The sequence below is a fragment of the Salarias fasciatus genome, chromosome 19, assembly GCF_902148845.1.
Source record: "Salarias fasciatus chromosome 19, fSalaFa1.1, whole genome shotgun sequence".
In the NCBI taxonomy this organism is placed as follows: Eukaryota; Metazoa; Chordata; class Actinopteri; order Blenniiformes; family Blenniidae; genus Salarias; species Salarias fasciatus.
This window is the reverse complement of record NC_043763.1, coordinates 18,536,232-18,554,193: the sequence shown is the minus strand read 5'-3', so window position 1 is coordinate 18,554,193 and position 17,962 is coordinate 18,536,232. Positions and strand designations below refer to the sequence as shown.

General features: G+C 43.5%; 2 protein-coding genes across 3 annotated transcripts; both read right to left on the bottom strand.

Moving 5' to 3' along the window:
- Positions 1–884: 884 nt before the first annotated feature.
- Positions 885–2,183, bottom strand: kcns3a (potassium voltage-gated channel, delayed-rectifier, subfamily S, member 3a). The gene has a single exon (XM_030117512.1). It carries the CDS (start codon positions 2,181–2,183, stop codon positions 885–887), a length of 1,299 nt encoding a protein of 432 aa, XP_029973372.1.
- A 2,417-nt stretch (positions 2,184–4,600) lies between these two features.
- wdr35 (WD repeat domain 35) lies at positions 4,601–16,274 on the bottom strand. Of its 2 annotated transcripts, XM_030117207.1 has the most exons (28): positions 15,950–15,973; positions 15,755–15,872; positions 15,190–15,261; positions 14,822–14,914; positions 14,615–14,743; positions 14,366–14,499; positions 14,121–14,286; positions 13,880–14,025; positions 13,637–13,762; positions 13,164–13,349; positions 12,957–12,992; positions 12,780–12,840; positions 11,938–12,082; positions 11,491–11,560; positions 11,330–11,383; positions 11,142–11,251; positions 10,825–11,044; positions 10,453–10,533; positions 9,782–9,918; positions 9,038–9,241; positions 8,814–8,960; positions 8,589–8,721; positions 8,369–8,479; positions 7,735–7,899; positions 7,309–7,449; positions 6,720–6,876; positions 5,558–5,798; positions 4,601–4,794 (listed from the first exon to the last, which is right to left on the bottom strand). In XM_030117207.1, the coding sequence occupies exons 1-28, from the start codon at positions 15,971–15,973 to the stop codon at positions 4,644–4,646; spliced, it is 3,558 nt and encodes a 1,185-aa protein (XP_029973067.1). In that variant the 3' UTR covers positions 4,601–4,643. The 2 variants fall into 2 exon arrangements, with proteins under 2 accessions (XP_029973067.1, XP_029973068.1); XM_030117208.1 differs by lacking the exon at positions 12,957–12,992 and having other exon boundaries at positions 4,644–4,794; positions 15,950–16,274.
- Between the last annotated feature and the right edge of the window lie 1,688 nt (positions 16,275–17,962).

Here is a 17,962-nt window from a genome sequence, read left to right as displayed (position 1 = left end):
ATATCCATTTGATTCCATATCCTTGATATGAAACTACAGAAAGACTTGACAAAGCTCAAGAAGTGCAAAGTTTAAAAGGTTTAAAAGATGCTACTAGAGATTTTCATCTTGGAAATTGCTGTTCATAAGAAAGTTAAAGTATGTCAAACTTCCATTGCTGTTTATAATCGGAAATTGTCTGAAATTAGCAATTAAAATACAGTTACTGCCATGTAGACTGGCTTGTTAAAGCTATTTTGTCATACATGAAAAACCTTCCAAGCTGGTGTTTCTCTGTGTGATGAGCTAAAGGGCTGACTGTGAGAGACTGATGTTAAACATTAGTCCTGAAGCTGCACCATCAAAACAAAAACACCTGCATAACCAAGTAATTTCCGTGATGCTGTCAATCACAACGTCATATTTCATTGTATTAAGTACCTTATTAAAACTGACCACAAAAAAAGACACTAATGTCTAAAATGACATCTATCTTCCACAAAAAAAAAAAAAAAAAAAATCAGGCTACCACTTTGAAAATCTAATTTGGCTTGTGTCTAATGTGCAAACATGCCAGGGGCAGATCTTATGACCTATTTTAAAATCAGCCACCAGGGAGAGGGATAGTTTGAGTTCGCTGTGAAGAAGACGTTCATATCTATATAGTCCATGGAGCAAAACCGGTCCATCATAAACTTTACACTTCACAAAAAAAAAACAGTTATTCCTCAAGTATGAGGGAACACCAACATCAACAACAGTAATGTTGTAAATATGATTTATATTTCACAACAAGCTCCTTTTAAATCAGTTTGTTTGCAGTTTATTTGGCAGCTAATACAATTTCTGTGAACATTTTGTGTTGGAAGTCTTTATGTGTTCTGGTTTTGTTCTCGGACGAAGGTTTATTTTAAGGTTTGCTTGAGATCCAAGTGTCTTTGCTTCTGGTAAAACTTGGAGAACTTATTAAAGATGTTTGTGATGGGCAGCGCCACAATCAGCAACCCACAGATGATGCACACGGTTCCGATCAGCTTCCCGGCGAAAGTAACAGGAAAAGTGTCCCCGTAGCCCACCGTGGTCATGCTGATGGTGGCCCACCACCAGGCGATGGGGATAGTCTGCAGCTCCGACTCCTGAGATTCCTTCTCCACACAGTAAACCAGGGCGGAAAACATGGAGATGCCCACGGACAGGAACAGCACCAGGAGCCCCACCTCCCGGGTGCTGTGCCGCAGCGTGGCGCCGAGCGAGCGGAGACCCGCCGAGTGACGGGCCAGCTTGAAGATGCGAAACACTCGCATCAGCCTGAGGATCTGCACCACCTTGCCCACGTTCTCCAGCTCCGTGCTGTCGTCCTCCATCAACATATCACAGGTCATTGTGACGAAGAAGGGAACGATCGATAATAAGTCAATGATATTGAGGGGGCTGCACAAGAACCTTCGAGCTGACGGCGCTACAACCAAACGCAGAACAAATTCCACCGAGAAGAACAGGATGCAGAAGTACTCAAAGAAAGTCAGCACTGGATTCTCTATCTCCTTTTCATCGAGATCCACTTGATGGAAATCTGGCATGCTGTGAACACACATGGCCACGATAGAGGCGAGGACGACGCTCAGCGAGGCGACAGCCAGCACCTTGGCTGAGGTGGAGAAGCCCGGATTCTCCAGGCGAAGCCAAACGCTCCGGCGGGCGCTGGCGCACCAGGAGCCCTCAAACATTTCCTCGTCGTCCACCGAAGACGCCAGCTCCTCGAGAGAAGAGCCCAGGCTGTGAAGCTGCTGCCCGTCGTCGCTCCTCTGATCCCAGCGCTCGTCCTCAGCCATCTCCATCAGTTCGTGGAACCGGCCGCTGCAGCAGCAGTCCAGCTGGCCCTTCTTGATGCCCCAGTACTCGATCTCCTGGCAAAACGAGACCACGCACAGCCCGTCCACCAGGTGGATTTTTCCGGTGAGGTAGAAATTGAGGACGTAACAGAAAAAACGAGGGTTGCGGTCAAAGTAGTACTCCATTTCCGAGGGGCTGAAGTCGTCGCAGAGCTCCAGGATGGCCTCTTTGGAGCTGCAGCAGAGGAGGCGGCCGAGGCGGGTCTGCGGGAAGCGTTGCAGAACGGCGTGGCCCAGTCGTTGCTTGAAGCCTCCAACATTAACATTGATGAAGCAGTCGTGGGGTGGATGCAGTACCTGACCGTACACCATGATGAGGCCGTGGCGGGGCTGAGCGCTTACACCTGGTGGAAATCACAGAGGCGGCGCTGCCTGCACACAAACAGTGAAATTAGCACCCTTCACTGCTATCGCGTATCAGGTTGCATGTGGGTTTCTGTGACACCATGTAGGCTAATGAAAGGTGGAAGTGTCAACATTGCTTCCTGGTGATTACTTTAAATTAGGTGGAGGAGATGTCACCTTTGCAGCATGTGTGACATGAGCACATGTTTGGCTTGTATTTCTGCAACAAACTGCATGTGAACAGTACATACTTAATATATCTGCATACCATTATAAAGATTAACTTGGTAAATATCAGGCGCATGCACATGTAGTGCTCAAGCATGATGTAGTGAATGCTCTCCTGGGGAAAAAAGATCTTTCTGCATGTTTTTTTCCCAACTTATTCAAGAGTATTACATCAAATAATGATTAAATCAGAAAATAAAGAATGATTTTGTTAAAATAAAACACAGTGACCTCTTTTTCACATGTGAACCTGCTCCCAAAATGTCAGTCGACCTGATGATTATTTTGCACTGTTGCCCGTATTTTTATTAAATTCTGGATTTTAACTGTCAAAATCTGATGTCTGCTCTGTTTCTCATTCTAAAACGAGCAGCTGCGGCTTACTTTGGTTTCTGCTGCGCACTGTAATATAGCGTTTCAAACTACAGCCAGAGACGAGCCAAGGTCAGTTTTTAAACAATTTTGCAGCATTTTAACTGCTGTACACTCTCACAAAACAATTCCAAAGGAGAAATACTACTATTCATATAAATAAAGTAGCCGTTTACATAAAAGTGACAGAAAGGAGCGCCTGTCCCCGATATTTTGCAAACTAAACAATCACCCAGTAAAGTAAAACACGCCGTTGGCACCAAACGCAGGATGCGTGCAGCGGCTTACCTGGCCGTGCATGCGCTCCGCCGCTGTGTCCGGTCGCCTGCTGCTTGACTTTGCTCGGTCCGGAGCGCGCGCGCCCTGGCTGCAGCGCGCAGTCCCGCGCGGAGCTCCTGAAGGCGCGCGCGCGCCGGCCTGGGACCGTCCGTCAGGTGCGCAGGTTCATGCAAGTTGCGCTCGCGCTGTGTTTATCAGCGTAAATATTTCATCGCTCCCTGGGCTGAGAGCACACAGCAGTCTTTCCGGGTCTGATTGCGGTTTTAATTGGTTTTTTTCTTTAAAAAAAGAGAGCTGCAAAAGCAGTGAGCACAATACTAAAGCAGGTGGGAACATTGTGCAGGGATTGTATGAGGGAAGTTGATTAAATTTAGAGTGTCAAAGTACATTAAAAATATATTATTAATATTGTTATCATTTACTTATGCTGGGGAGATTTAATGAGGCAGAAAGGTCAAAACATGTTAATGTTTGAAAAGCTCTCACAAACTTCAACCAAATTTATTTATTTATTTATTTATTTATTTGTGATCCAAGACGTCTCTCACTTCATCAATAGTTGTTTCTTTTTTTAATGTCATGTTGGATGAAGGACAGACTAGAAAGTAGAGTTCCCATGTTTTGACATTTCCCAAGACAATTCCCAAAACTTTTCATTTGCAGTTTTCCCAGTAATGAAAGCAGAAAGTCCACATTACCACATCTGAGTCACAACAAACTATTTTTAGGAGAGGTTTTGGCAAATGTGTTGAATTTGCAACTTCTGTTATTTAGCATTGGAGACAGAGAAAAGCAGATCGATCAGTAGTGGATTGGACCATCTTCATCCTTGGTATCATTTAAGCAAATAATGGAAATATTCCTCAGGGAATTTGTTTTGCATTACGTTTTATAGGATCTAACCAAGCCCAGTTAAATATACAGTATATCAACCTTTGTTTTTATTGGCAAGCGCTGAGAAAAGTGCCTTTTAAAAACTAAATATATGCACTCATAAATTTTATAGTGTTATCTGGTGCTGCTGCGGGTGTTTTTATGCAAACCCTGAAACAATAAACGTCGTTCAGCAGGTTTGAGGTGAACTCCCAGCATCTCGCTCCCGGGTGAAGTGAGTTCTGTTTAAGTATTAAACCCACAATTAGAAAACAGTGACTCCGTTTTATCCACATCCTCATTAAGTACCAGACTGACCTCATGAGAGCTCTGAGTGAGGGATTTCATCCGAGCTGAGGGGCTTCGCCGCTCCTACAAATGGTCTACTTACTTGTTAGTCAATATTCCCAAGTAAAGTGATGCTCGCAGGAAACACTGCTGATGGTGCAGAGCATCGATCGCCACCTCCAAATGGACCCGTCGGTGAAAATGGGCTGAGAATCACACTGTCAGCTGTGTAGTAGTTGTTTTCTACATTAACTGGTCGATCTGAGACCCACAAAACAGCCACAAGTCAACACGCATTTAAAACCTTTTATTTTCTTTACAAAATTTAAAATAAGAGTCGTGTGTTTGATGAGTTGCTGCAGAAAATGTCTCGTGGAGGTGGAGGTTTCACCCCACAGGAGCGTGGCACAGCGGGCAGCAGTTGTACTTGCTGATCTCCTGCTCTGAGGCGCAGTGTTTGCACGTGCCGCACATCCAGAACTGGTACTCCTGGATCGGCAGGCCCGTCACGATGCACGTTGGTAGTTTTCCTTCAGGCCTAAAAGCAAAAATAAAAAAAAAAAATGGTTAAGGAGATTTTTTTTGAAGTAGAAAAGAAAAACAAAATCCAAATTTAAAGGTTAAAATCGCATCCAACTGGTCAAATATGCATTAAAAGTCCTTATGATTAAGTTTTCTGGTAAAAATGCATTAAAGAGCAGTGGAAACGATCCAGATTTCAGTTTTTACAGCAGAAGACTGCAAAAGCTGCATATGTGTCACAATGATGGAGAAAAGACACGCAAAGTTCTGTAAACATTTCTGCTGCAAAGGCAGAGCTGATCCAATTTTACTGAGAAAAAAAGAAGGGAATACCAAGAGACAACAGCAAAAATAATTTTTATAGCTTTAAAATGTTTGACGAACATATTTTTTCCATAATAATATACCCTGCCTACATTTTCTTTGCGATTCCGTGACAAATTTCCTCATAAAAAGTGATTCAATTTGCGGCACAATGAAGATAATATGCTTTTTATTTCTCTCTTTGTGATAGTTATCCAAAAAGATCATGTCACCACCTGCTGAATGAGAGGATGTCAGAGAGAGAATCCCTTCATTGTTCTTGAGTTCAAGTCAGACGATGTTTAGAATGTTTTGAGCCCTATGAAAGTATTCTGGTAAAACCGCTTCAAAGCGAGGGTGTGTTCCAGGTTTGACTGACACCTTCAGGAATCAATCCTCCACAAAGTGTGTCACACTCCTCATGAGTTTAAACACTGTCAGTACTTGAGGTGCGAGTCTGATTTCGGTGTCCTCACCCGTCCATGGAGCTCTCCAGCTGGAAGGCGCGGCTGTCCTTGGGGCTGTGTTTGGTGAAGATCTCCAGGGCCAGACCCTCGTAGAGCTGCCGCTGCTCCGGGCCCAGGCTCTCCAGGGACTCCAGCTTGATGAAGGCCTGGGAGCACGTGCCGAAGGCGCGGCTGGCCGTGGCGCAAACGGCCAGCAGGGAGTAGATCTCCACAGCCGGGATCACGTCCTCGTACTCCCGCAGGTGGAGCGCTTCGCCAAAACACAGATGGGAGAGAGCAGATTCAGGAGCAGCTATCCACAGGTCAAAGGGCAAAGAGAGACTCTGAGTGGGTGATGAAAGACAAACAGCCGTCCTTCTATAAAATAGGACAAAAGGAAGAGCAGCTTCTCGGATGTCAGCCAGCAGCAGCGCAGACTGAAGCCGAGGCGGCGGGTGTCGTATTCAGCGTGCAGCCATAACACGAGCGTGTTCGGAGCAGGATCTTGCTCAGGGAGATCAGGTGTGTCACAGAGGAAGGATACAGGGTAGACAACTTCACCACAATATGAAATAATGAGGAAGTTCTCAGCTGCTTCTTCTTTTGAGTCTTTACACTTAATAAAAAAAACTTTTGACACATATACTGAAACATCAAGAACCTTATACTAACATGAGAACCTCGAACTCCTGATGAATATCTGAGTTAGAAGATGAAAAGTGGTGAGGGCCTTGCATGCAGCGAGTGTTTCCTGTGCAGTAGCCTGCTCTGTCGTACCGGTGATGAACACTAGATGGCAGAAAAGTCCTGGAATGAAATTAACCTTTTCTTCTGTTCACACACTTGCATCAATAAGCTCTGGGTTTGGATCTCTTTAATACACAAAGATGCCACAAACTACTTAAACACAGACTGTCTGGATATGTGTCAAAATAAATCAGTGTGAAATAATCATGGGAAGAAATTAAATCTTGATTTTTTTTGTGTTTCATGAGCATCGCGTGGTAGAAAATATCTGAAAAGATCTGTTTGTAACACTAGATATCCAAAAGATCCATTAGTACAGCAGTTAATCAAATCTTTAAAGGCCCAATCAAAGAGTCATTTCCATTTTTCTAAAATAAAAACTAAATTACTTTGCTTATCATCTGACGGATTATTTGAAGCCGAGGTGTCCTGTGTGGGCAGGTACCTGTCCGCATGGCGTTCTCCGTGTAGCCGCCGTACAGCTGCCTCTGGGCCAGCAGGAAGAAGTGGTAGGCCTCCGCTCCACGCCAGGCGTTGTCCACGATCCGACTGTCTGCGGAGGACGCGTCTTCCTCCAGCAGCCCGGCGAGTGCAAATGTCGCCTATTTCAGCCAAAAGACACAAAAGACACGATTCATTTGATTTAAAGTGCAAGAAGAATACTCAACAATTTCATAAAGAGACAGAGTTTACAGCAAAATAGAGGAAATAGTGAGGAAACATCAGTTTCATTAACTATTTTTTTTTGTTGCAACATTTTGACAGTTAAGAAATATGCATTTATGGGATGTGCAGCAGGGCACAAACAACGACAGATTTGGGAAATATTTCATGGATGCAATATAAATACTCATCCTGCAAATGCATGTTTTTAACCAATATGGCCTCATTCTAAAGACAGAAACAGACTTTTCAACAGCATTACACATTATTCTCCATATACATAGCTACTTCCTGATTGTTCAGTGGTATATTTGCTTTTAGAGCACGGCCTGCATACGTATGTATGGAGTGAATGTGATACAATACATCACCTCAGACTTCTTTTCCTTGGCTTTGCTCTGCTGTGACATCTTCACCTGCTCGTGGTAATTTTCCACGAGGTGCGCCGCCAGCACGTAGAGCTTCTTCACCCTCAGGGGTCGGCTTCTTTTCTGCGCCTCCTCCTCTGCGATCTGCACACAGTAGTTAAAAGTTCACACTTCGCTGAACAGAGCAGTCACGCTCCCTCATTAATCGACACTCTGGAACCCATAATAACCACATCAGACCCGTGTTTGGAAACTATCGCAGAGTCGGTTAAATAAGGAGAAAGAAAAGAAATCTAATGATGCATTACTTTTTAACGCGGCAGAACACTTCGTTCTCACGGTTCGGGCTCGGTGGAGAGTTTGTGAAAGTACAATTTACTCCCATGTGGAAACTGCAGGTACCTCAAGACGAAAGTAAAAACATCCCACCTTAAACATGAGCTTGGCTGCGTCGAGGAAATGGTGAGCTTTCCGGTAAAGTTCAACCGCCTCCAAAATCTTGTTCTTCTCCAGAAGGTGTGACGCATATTTGGAAAGAAGAGATTTGATCTCCTTCATGTTGTGAGTCCTGGCAAGTTCCACCGCTTTATTCCACTGTAGAAAAAAAAATCAGTTAAGAACAAATAAATATAGCTGAAATCTGAAAACATTTTAGATTTTCTTGCAGCTTTGCTCATATCTCTGGTCTATTTGTCATGGGTGAAAATAAAATGTGCATTTAATATTTGTATTCTAATCAGTGCAGATCACCTCTATCTAGAAATATTTTAAACATGATAGCATATAAATAATGAAATTATGTAAAATACGCAAAAAGAAAAAAAGAAATTTAATCCATTTCTTTTTCAAGAGACGAATGTCGACATTCACGGCGGAGCAGCAGCAGCGTTCACACTGCAGAGCTAAATTTCTCTCAGGAAGAGGAAGACGGCGGGTGCCACGCTGGCTGCTGTGCATCTGGAGCAGCCAGGTCTGTGTGGAATCGGCAGATCGGTGAGGGCGATCGCCGTGCTTCATCACGGCGTCGCTCGGCGCCGCGGGGTCTTTCCCGTCTGCCTCTCACCTGGTTCAGGTGAACACACGTGTCCACGGCGGCTTTGGGCTGGTTGCACTTCAGATAGGCTTTCACTGCCTGTTCGCACATGCCGACTGTCGCAAACATCTGTCCGATATCCTAAAACATCCAAACAGACGACGACGTTAGTGAGGACACTGGAAGACTTCATTCAAGTTGCTGAACTGACATCTGAACTCTTTCCACGCAGGCTGAATGTGTTGCTCACCGGTAACAGTTTGTGGTTCTCCGGCAGCGTAGCGGTCAGCCTCTCCAGGCCGTCGTAGTCCTCTAACATGTAGTAGCTCTCTGCTAATCGCTCCTGGTTGCGACCCTGCAGGTAGTACTGCACTGCATTCACCCTGGAGGGAGAAGTGAGACGTTAGCTTGTAGCCGCCGTACCTGTGATGCGACAGTCGGGCACATAAAGACAGGAGAAACAGAGATTTGGTACCATTTCTGTCTATCAGCGAAGTAGTCTCCGATGGCGTTGTAAGCTTGTTCCAGCAGAGCATCGTCAGAGTCTCCAGAGCCGGTTTTCAGCAGGTGGAGCACCTTGAACCAGTCGCCCAGCTTGATCCTAAGGCTAATGGCGAGATCCCTGCGGAGAGATCAGGCCTGCTCGTCCATCGCGTTCCAAAAGAATCGACGCCCACACGCGACGGCGGCTCGTCATACCTGCGATCCATGTCCAAGTACATGCGGTCGGCTTCCTCAAACCTGCCGAAATAAGCCGCCACCTCCGCCTGCTTCATGGGCTCGCTCTGCAGGTTGCCCAGCCGCTTGACGAACTCGATGCCCTGGTAGTCGTTGCAGCGGACGAAGGCCTGCTCGGCCGTCTTCAGGTCCAGCTTCTCGAGGGCGGCCTCGGCCAGCAGACGCCTGCAGGAGAGGAAAACTGTCATCTCAGACTTACCAGTTTCCCCCAGATCATCTGGAGCAGGTTCACTCAACATCGAATCAGGCCTGAAGCACTTTTATGTTTACTGCATTGCTTCTATACATCTATGCTGTTGTTTTATCAGTGAAAAATTATACAGGTGAATAAACCTCCGTGAATGTTTGATATTTTAACTTTGTGAAGGTGGTGTAAAGATTGTCCTCGCGTCAAGCTCTCTGTAACCGACTGTTCGAATCAGAAGGACTGTTTTGTTGCTGTTGCCAGAGTTTGAAAGGATCTGCAAAAACTGACACATCCAGCCAGAGGACACACAAAAGCAACAGTGATCACGCTGCGGTTTTGAGACATAAATCTCAAGGACTCCTTCAGCATCCTCCCATATCGCCACTCTGTATGTCTGTACATACTCAGACAGAAAGCAAAGGCTTCCCGTTCATAAATGAACGTTTCTCTGGCTGCCGACAGCAAAACACAAACTCAGAGGACGAAACAGATCTGAGGAGGAGACTGAGGAGGTTTACCAGAGTCTTGGGTGAGGGTTGTCTTCGATGAACTGAGAAGCGTCTTCGATGCCCACTTTTTCGATCAGCGTGCGGCTGTCCCTCAGGGAGCGGATTTCAAAGTTGATGAGGTTGTCTTTGTTCGGCCTCTCGGGATCCTGAAAGGAAAACATGCAGCCGCTTCGTTTTATTCAGGCAGAGAGAAAAAAAAAAAAGGATGCATCTGAACTACAAGAGAAGAAAAAACGTACACGTTTCACTTCATTTTTACAACACATTAACGATGACCTAATCAAAGCACAAATATTCAATTTACTCTTCAATATTGAAAATGCAATTGTTCAACTTCAACAGCAACAACTTGGCAGAATTTGCAAAAACATACACTTTTTGCAAATGAACCTGTTGTAAAACAAAAGAAAAAAACAGAGGTGATATTTATTGATAATTGTAAAAAACAAAAATAGAAAGATTGTTAGAAAAATAAATATTTTAACTAGTAACCTGAAAACTCCATTAAAGCATAATGACACGAGAAAAACACTAAAGAGATAATAATCAATATGATCTGCTCTGACTGAAACTGATGAATGAGCATTTTACAAAAGTAACTGTAGACACTATGGTGTTAAAGATGTCTAAATTTAGACCTTCCAATCATGAAATGAAAATATTGAACCTTAAAGGTTTACCTTCATGATTTCATCCAGCAAGACAGATTTGATTTCCAGATCCTCGAAGTTGCAGATGTATCCAGATGTTTGGATGGGCTCCTGTTTAAAAGGAAAATAAACAATCTAAAATGAAGGTTGCATTTAAAATCTTCTATTTGGTCTGATTAAAACGAGCTTTGATGTGATCGCTGCATCAATGCGATCGATTTGTGGAAGTGGTAACATTCATAATCACTTACATAGTACTGTACGAAAATAAACAATACACCAGTGCAGCAAACTGTTGTTTTTAAAAATAATTCTGAGAACTATTTACAAATCCACTTAGAAATGTCCTGCATGCCATCCAGAGAAACCCTAAAGCTTTCTGTAACTGTATTCCACGCTCACCTCTGGATCCAGGTTTCTAAAGACGTACATCCTGGTCTTTTCCATCATAGCAAACAGATCCGGGTTGTCGTTCGCCCACTTCATGTCCCAGACGTCTTTGCGTTCGAACTTGGATGGATCTCCGGCAGAAGCCTGATTCCCCGAGCCGTCGTCCGAGGAGACGCTGACGTCCAAGTCCAGCAACGACAGGACGCCCGCGATGTTGATTATGGCCAGGCGGCTGGAAGGAGCAGAGATCACGTGAAGGGACACTGAAAAAATTGTGTTTAAATATCTGTTATTTCACTCTAACGATGAGCACCTGAGGTGCCGCTCACCTGGAGTTACAGTTCAAGGACAGATGATAAGCCCTGCTGTTCAGAGAGTACTTCTGGATGAGGACAACATTGGGAAGGCTGTATCTGTGGATTGTGCCCGACTCACGACCCTAAAGAAAAAAGAATTTATTCCAAACTGGATTCCACAATGTGTCTGGCCTCTCCTTTAAATGCCGGCGTGTACCTACCACTATCAGGGTCTTATCTGTTGCTGTGATGCTGCAGATGGGATCTCGAGTTGCCTGAAATAAATTAGAAAGAATTTTCTTTTTTTTTTGTAAAGAACGTTTTGAACAAAGAGGATGCAAATTGTGTTTTAAATGAATGTTTAATGATTATTAATTCTCACAGGGAAGGATTTTGCAAAGTCCGGACCGCTGTCGCTGGCTCCGGACGGGTTGCTGTCGATGTGGTAGACCCTGGAGGAGCAGGGAGCGGGAACACGTGAGACAGGAGCAGACAGACTCGCAGTAGCCAGCTTCCCTGAGATGACCTTGCGGTGCAGGTGCGAGGAAAGCCCTGGCAGAACATTAGGTCAGCCTGTCTGAAACCTCTCCGAGCTATTTGATTCAGATGAATAAATCCTTTTCACTGCGCCGTTAATACCAACACTTCACATTGTAGCAGTGAGGTAAGAAACCTGAGGTTCCGTCCACTGACTCACTGAATCCAGCGCTGTAGATTTAATCATCCGGTAACTTTCCACAAGCAGCTCGACGCCTCCTGGACGCTCTAACAGTGAAATACTGCTGTCAGACTCTCTTTAATGTGTAAAAACTCAAAGTAGAATCCTCACCTTTCCCTGCCCTCCTTTTTCGTTCTGGTCACTTGGTTGATCTCCAGCGCAGTCAGTTTCTTTGCCACTCTGTACTGCCACAGGTAGAAAGCTTCTTTGGATGCAGCGATCACGTGAGTCTTGGTCATGGTGACAAAGAGTGGATCTGCGCCAAAACACATGCAACACATTTCATTACACGGACAAGATCAACACCCGCAAAAATACACAATTCTGTGTCATTTGGGTCAAAATTATGGGTCAGGATGGATGGATGGACTCTACTCTGAACTGATTGTCACACAAGCACAAATATTGTTGCAACTATAATAGCCTCTTTATCAAGAGTGTAAACCACTACACCACCTCGTGGTCACTTTGGTGTGGTAAACTGTAAAAAATAGATATATTAATAAATAAACACATGCGTTATTTGTAGGAATAGGAAAGTGTCCATAGAGTTATGGTGTTTTATGATCTGAAGTTAAAATTCGGGTAAAAAATGGTCCCGAGAGTGAAAGACCTGGTCAGCATCCTGACATATAAATGCTTATTCATGAGATTTGCATCAGCCAAACCCTCAGTTAGATAAAGCAAGATATGGAAACATCTTGACCCGACTGACTCTGAAAAGTCTCATCTCTCTCAAGCAGAAGGCTGAATATCGGTGAGATATCAAAATGCCCACCGCTCGCAGGAACGGGAGGCAGCATGCCAGCTTCCATGTCTGTGTGATCTCTCACACGGGGCTGAAGGAATCCACCAACCCGACGCTCCTCCACAATCTGATCACTCCTGTTAGCACCAGGGTTAGCCCAGCCTGAAAATCCCATTTGGTAATAATGTTGTGATATTTAACTCACCAATGTCAATGTGTTTTGTGTCCAGTGGAGTCCCAATGGAGTTGCAGAGGATCAGGACGTACTGGAAAACACACACAGCAGAGGCGCGTTACTCCACAGGTTGACGCTTAGCTTTGTTTCAAGCAAGACAAATACTCGTAGTCCTCTTTTAGAATGAGTTTTTGAGTTGTACGTTACCCTCGAATGACTCCCAGACTCTACCTCAGCATCCTCCTTCGTTGCAACAAATTAAGAGAAACAGGCAAGACAGCAGAGAAACAATTGTGACGCTGTTCCTTTCATGCTACGTGGCAGAGTCAGATTCAGCACAGAGCTCCTCAGAGAACCACAAAAGACTTTTCCTTCTCTCACGCGGCAGAGCGTTTCAGCAGGAGGTGTTTGTACCTGGGGTTGTGTGTCGTCTGCCTTGCTGGCCAGAATACAGAAATCCCCAGAGGTCGTGATGGACATCAGGCTCTTGACATATTTGACGAACTTCTCGTTGTTCTTGGTGTCCCAGAACACCACGCAGTGCTCCTGGCGCTCCGGCTTTGTGTAGGCATAGACCACTGTGCTGCAGCAGTAGCCCCACTGTGAAGAGGCAGGTGAGACTGTTCAGGATGACCTTTTGACCTGATCTTAGCTTCAGCAACAGTGCTCCAGCAGTTGTTACTGGAGGAGCAGCAGCATCTGATAAACTGGAAATTTAACTTAGGAAGTATCCGGTTTTTTATTGGTAGACCTTAGCTTACATTTGCAGAAGCTCAAAGAGCAATTTCCCACATGTGTCTAACTATTTACCTGATAAAGATGTTGTTTAATCATGTTCAAGAGTTTGTCAGTGGAAAACAGTCTGCACTTCATGAGTCATGAATCACCTTGTAATCTGGTCTTATGTTGGCAAAGTAAATGTGGGAGTCCACGGCCAGACCGATCCGCAGCCCTCCTCCCTCCCAGGCCACTCCGGACATCTGCTTCCCGGGCACTTTCAGAGTCCTCAGATGCTGTGTGAACACCAAAGGGGTTTTTTTTTCTTACTTTAATGATTTCATTGGGTTTTAAAGTCAAACTAGGGCTCATGGGGGATTTGGGTATGAGGTGCGCAGCAGGAAGACCCTCACCTCCCCAAAAGGCGTGTAGAACTGCACCACATTGAATTCTTTCTCCACGTTGGAGGCTCGAAGACAGCCAGCCACGGCCAGCACGCTGCCACAGTGGTTCCACTGGATACTGACGACATTCATCATGGTGTCGATACACACTGGGTCTGCAGGGCAGTGACGAAGAACATGAGCAAATGTTTCATTGAGGCAAAAATATTTAAACACACTGATGTAGCTGAGAGGAGCTTTCATCGCTTACTTTCATCGTTCTCATAGCGCATGATCTGACATCTTCCATTGTCGAAGCAGATGGCCAGACACGGGCAGTCTGGCTCGACGTAGCCACCGGATCCGGCGTACCAGTGGATCCCGGCGATACTGACTGCTCCGGTCGCATTGGTGAGACAGCTGATGGTCATTTTCATCTGGAAAACATTTGGGCTATTTGAAACCTGCTGATCTGAAATCGAATCAGCTGAACTTTAATGAAGCTTGCACACTCACGATGAAGTTTCCTTGATTGTCGTAGATTTGTACATCCCCACTGGCCATACCGAAGAGTAGGATCTTACTGTCCGGTGACCACGCCACATGAGCAAGCTGGTTCCCCTTCAGCTCCTTCCCCCAGATCCTGTTACCTAAAAGATTATTTAAATCATTTTACTGCACACGTTGATTCCCATGTGAATTAAATACACCCATGTCAGTGTTTCATCACTATTTTCTCAGTGATCTCTCTCAGAAGCAGTTTACCATCTACAGATCCAACGATGACCGCCCCGTCTTCATACACAATGCAGATCTTTTGACCGTCGGCGTTCCAGCTCATGCTCCTCACCACTGACTTGTTCCTGTTGTTGATCATCTCCTCGTACCATGCACCTCAAGAAGGAAAACAACAACAAACCTTAAAAGACAGACTTCTGACAAAACACACGTTGTGTTTGTGTTCTTAGTCACCTTTGTAAAGCATCCAAACAATGATGAGTCCATTCTGGTCGCTGGTCGTCAGCTTTTCATACTGTTCGTTCCACGTGACCACCTGCACCGCACCTGCAGTGTGGCAGAACAAGTACAGAGGTACAGTGTGAAAAAGGTTCCTACTGCGATTTATTGCTTAGTTTGAATTATTTGTTGGATGGTATTTGAAGGAAAGCATAGAGCAAGCAAAGAAAGCATAGAAAAGGACTGATGGACAGTTCTTTTCATCTCGTCTTCACCTTGTATTTTACTGTAAACACCTAGCAATAGGAACATTAAAACACTAAATCCTTCAAGCTTTTTTCCGGACTTACAGACAACTTTTGTAAAGCCTAAATCCAACTTACCACTGTGTCCATCCAGAGTCTGGTTCATTGACAGATTATTCGGTGCAGCTAGACCTTTAAGCTTGGCATCATCTGTTGACAAATTAAAGGAGGAAAAACAATGCTTAAGTAAAACGTGTATTCTTTCTAATCATTTTTCTGTTTATTATATTGATCATCATATTCTTGACTAGAAAGTGTAAAAAAAAACCAAAAACAATATTTTTTCATGTGAATGCAATATGGTAATAAAGAATTGCAAATTGAATTGCTCAGAAAGGGAAGAGACTTTGTGGTCAATACCGATAATGTCTGTGACTATTTGCACTGAAGCCCACGTTGGTGAAATACAATAAACACAAAGTGAGGAAATCAGTGTGAGTTCCTGTTTTTCTTTGTAGTAACAATGCTTCATGGCAATAAATACTGTAGTTTTTTCTCTTCCAGTTGATTACTTGATTCACATTCATAAGGTGCACGCATTTGTGGTATGAGCAGCAGATTATTTGTTTTTTGTATGAAAACTGTTGTGAGCTGAAAAAAATGTGATTTCAGAGTCCCTGTAAGAGAGGTGGATGCACCTTACCTGTCTGAGTTTCGAGCTTAAGTACTTTAAGGAGGCCATCATCTCCCCCACAGGCTATAAAGCCCTGGTCTTTGTTCCAGGAGACACATTTTAGATGGATGTTGTTGGGTATGGCGATCTATCAGACACAGAATGACAACAACAGTCAGCAGTGCTCCGTCTCATCTGTGGGCGGGATGTGTGGGAAGCACTCACCTTCTTACTGAGGTAGATAAACATGATGCTGGTGTCAGAAGCTTACAGACGTCTGTCGATTCAAAATAACTTGATGGAAAACCTTCAATTAAATAACATCGAGAGCTAGACCTGCTTCAGCATGCTAATCAGTCACGAGCGGAGACTGTTAGCTTAGCTAGTTAGCATGTCACGTTAACCATGACTGATTCGTGATAAACGCGACAAAGACTGTACAAAATGAGAAACGCAAAAGCCGGAACTATATGAAGCAAATTATAGCGCTGACTAAAGAAACAGAAAAAATACTAAATTCAACGATGTGGAGACTGGGCTGGCAGGTCTCAGCACTCGGAGGCTGGAGCTTCCCTCCGTCTCCCGTGGTAACCGTAAACCGGAAGTCTGAAGAGGGGGCTTTGTGGGAATTGTAGTTTTCAAACATTGGTTCCGCTTTTAAATAGACTCACTTTTTCAGAGACAAGGGACTTTACCTTTAATAGTAAGGACAATTAGCGTAAATAAACACATACATTTCACAAATACAAAGCAACCAAGAAAAGATTTTGAAATGTAAGAATGAGGTTGAAATGTCCTTCACTATTTATTTGACTTTGTTCTCAAAATTATAAAATCTCACTGACGTTTTGGAGTTTAATGTAAAAATAATAACAAAAAAATAGCGTTCCTCCTTTGATGCGTCTAATATTTTACCATTTTAACTTTAATTAAATAAAATATAATCTAACTTTATTAAACCCAGAAGGACAGAATATATAGAAAAGAAAGTTGAAAAATAAGAACAAATAATTTTTAAAATAATATCAATACGTACAAGTCTTAATGATGACTAATATAAGGAGGAATGAAATTGACAGAAAAGCACAACAAATACTGGCTTCCTGGCCACAGGAATGATGGCTCTGCTGTGACTGTGCACTGCACTTTGGTGATGTGAGTCTGTTTCTGCTCCTGCTGCTGAGCAAAACATTATGTGGTGGTAAAAAAAACATTGTTCAGAATGAATCTCATTAGGATCTTCCTAAAAGAGACTGGGTTTTAATTTTCCATTTGTTTATGTGGAAAATTATATATTTAAATGTTATCAGTCTTGGTTTGGTAATTACAAACGCAAATACAAGATCACGTTTTTTGAAATCTTTATTTTCCAACTGCAGCAACAAAAAATATCCAACATTTTTTTTATATGACAAAAGCACCAAAATATTTAATACACACCTGCATGATTATAGAGGAGTGCGATACAGTACATAAGTTTTTTTGTGAAGAAAATATGGCGAGAGGTATCAAAATGTTGGCACAGAAAATTGGTCTCTGTGCTCAGAAAAGCTGCAAGAAAAACTAATATGAGATCTGCCTCCTGTGCAAAAAAAAAAAAAAAAAAAGCAATCCAGTCATCCTTGAATTCCAGATATATATATATATCTCCCTAAAACAGCTCTATATCTTTGGTATCAATCAATATAATGTCAATATAATGCATTAAAGTTACAAAAAGACTTTAGGTATCAAACTGTGTACACATTCAGCACTTCATTGTAATGTAACATGTCTTGAGCTGGTGGGGTTTGGGAATCTACTTATTAGACAGACCACAATTACACTTGTAGCAAAAGACCAGAGTTAATGGTTGTGCAAAAGAGGCCATCTATTTACATTATCTTGGTTAAAAATACCAAAAAGCCCTCATAATGAAAGGATAGAAAAACACTGACATTTCAGAGAGCCTATGTAGTAATACTTGTAAACATTTCTATAAATTCTACCTCACTTGAGAAAGGGATCCACAAACTAGGCTTACATTAGAAAGTGCTGTCAAGAATACAGTTAAAGAGATAATACCAAGTGCATTTTTACTCAAGCGTAGAGACATTTTCGAGGTTCCAGAAGAACAGCAACCAGCGAAGAAATGTAGACGCACTGATGGAAAATCCAGTGACCTGACTGTTCCTAATAGTGCTGAGGACTTCCAAACAGGTCCACTTTGTCCGAGAGCTCGTCGAGTGATCATACCGT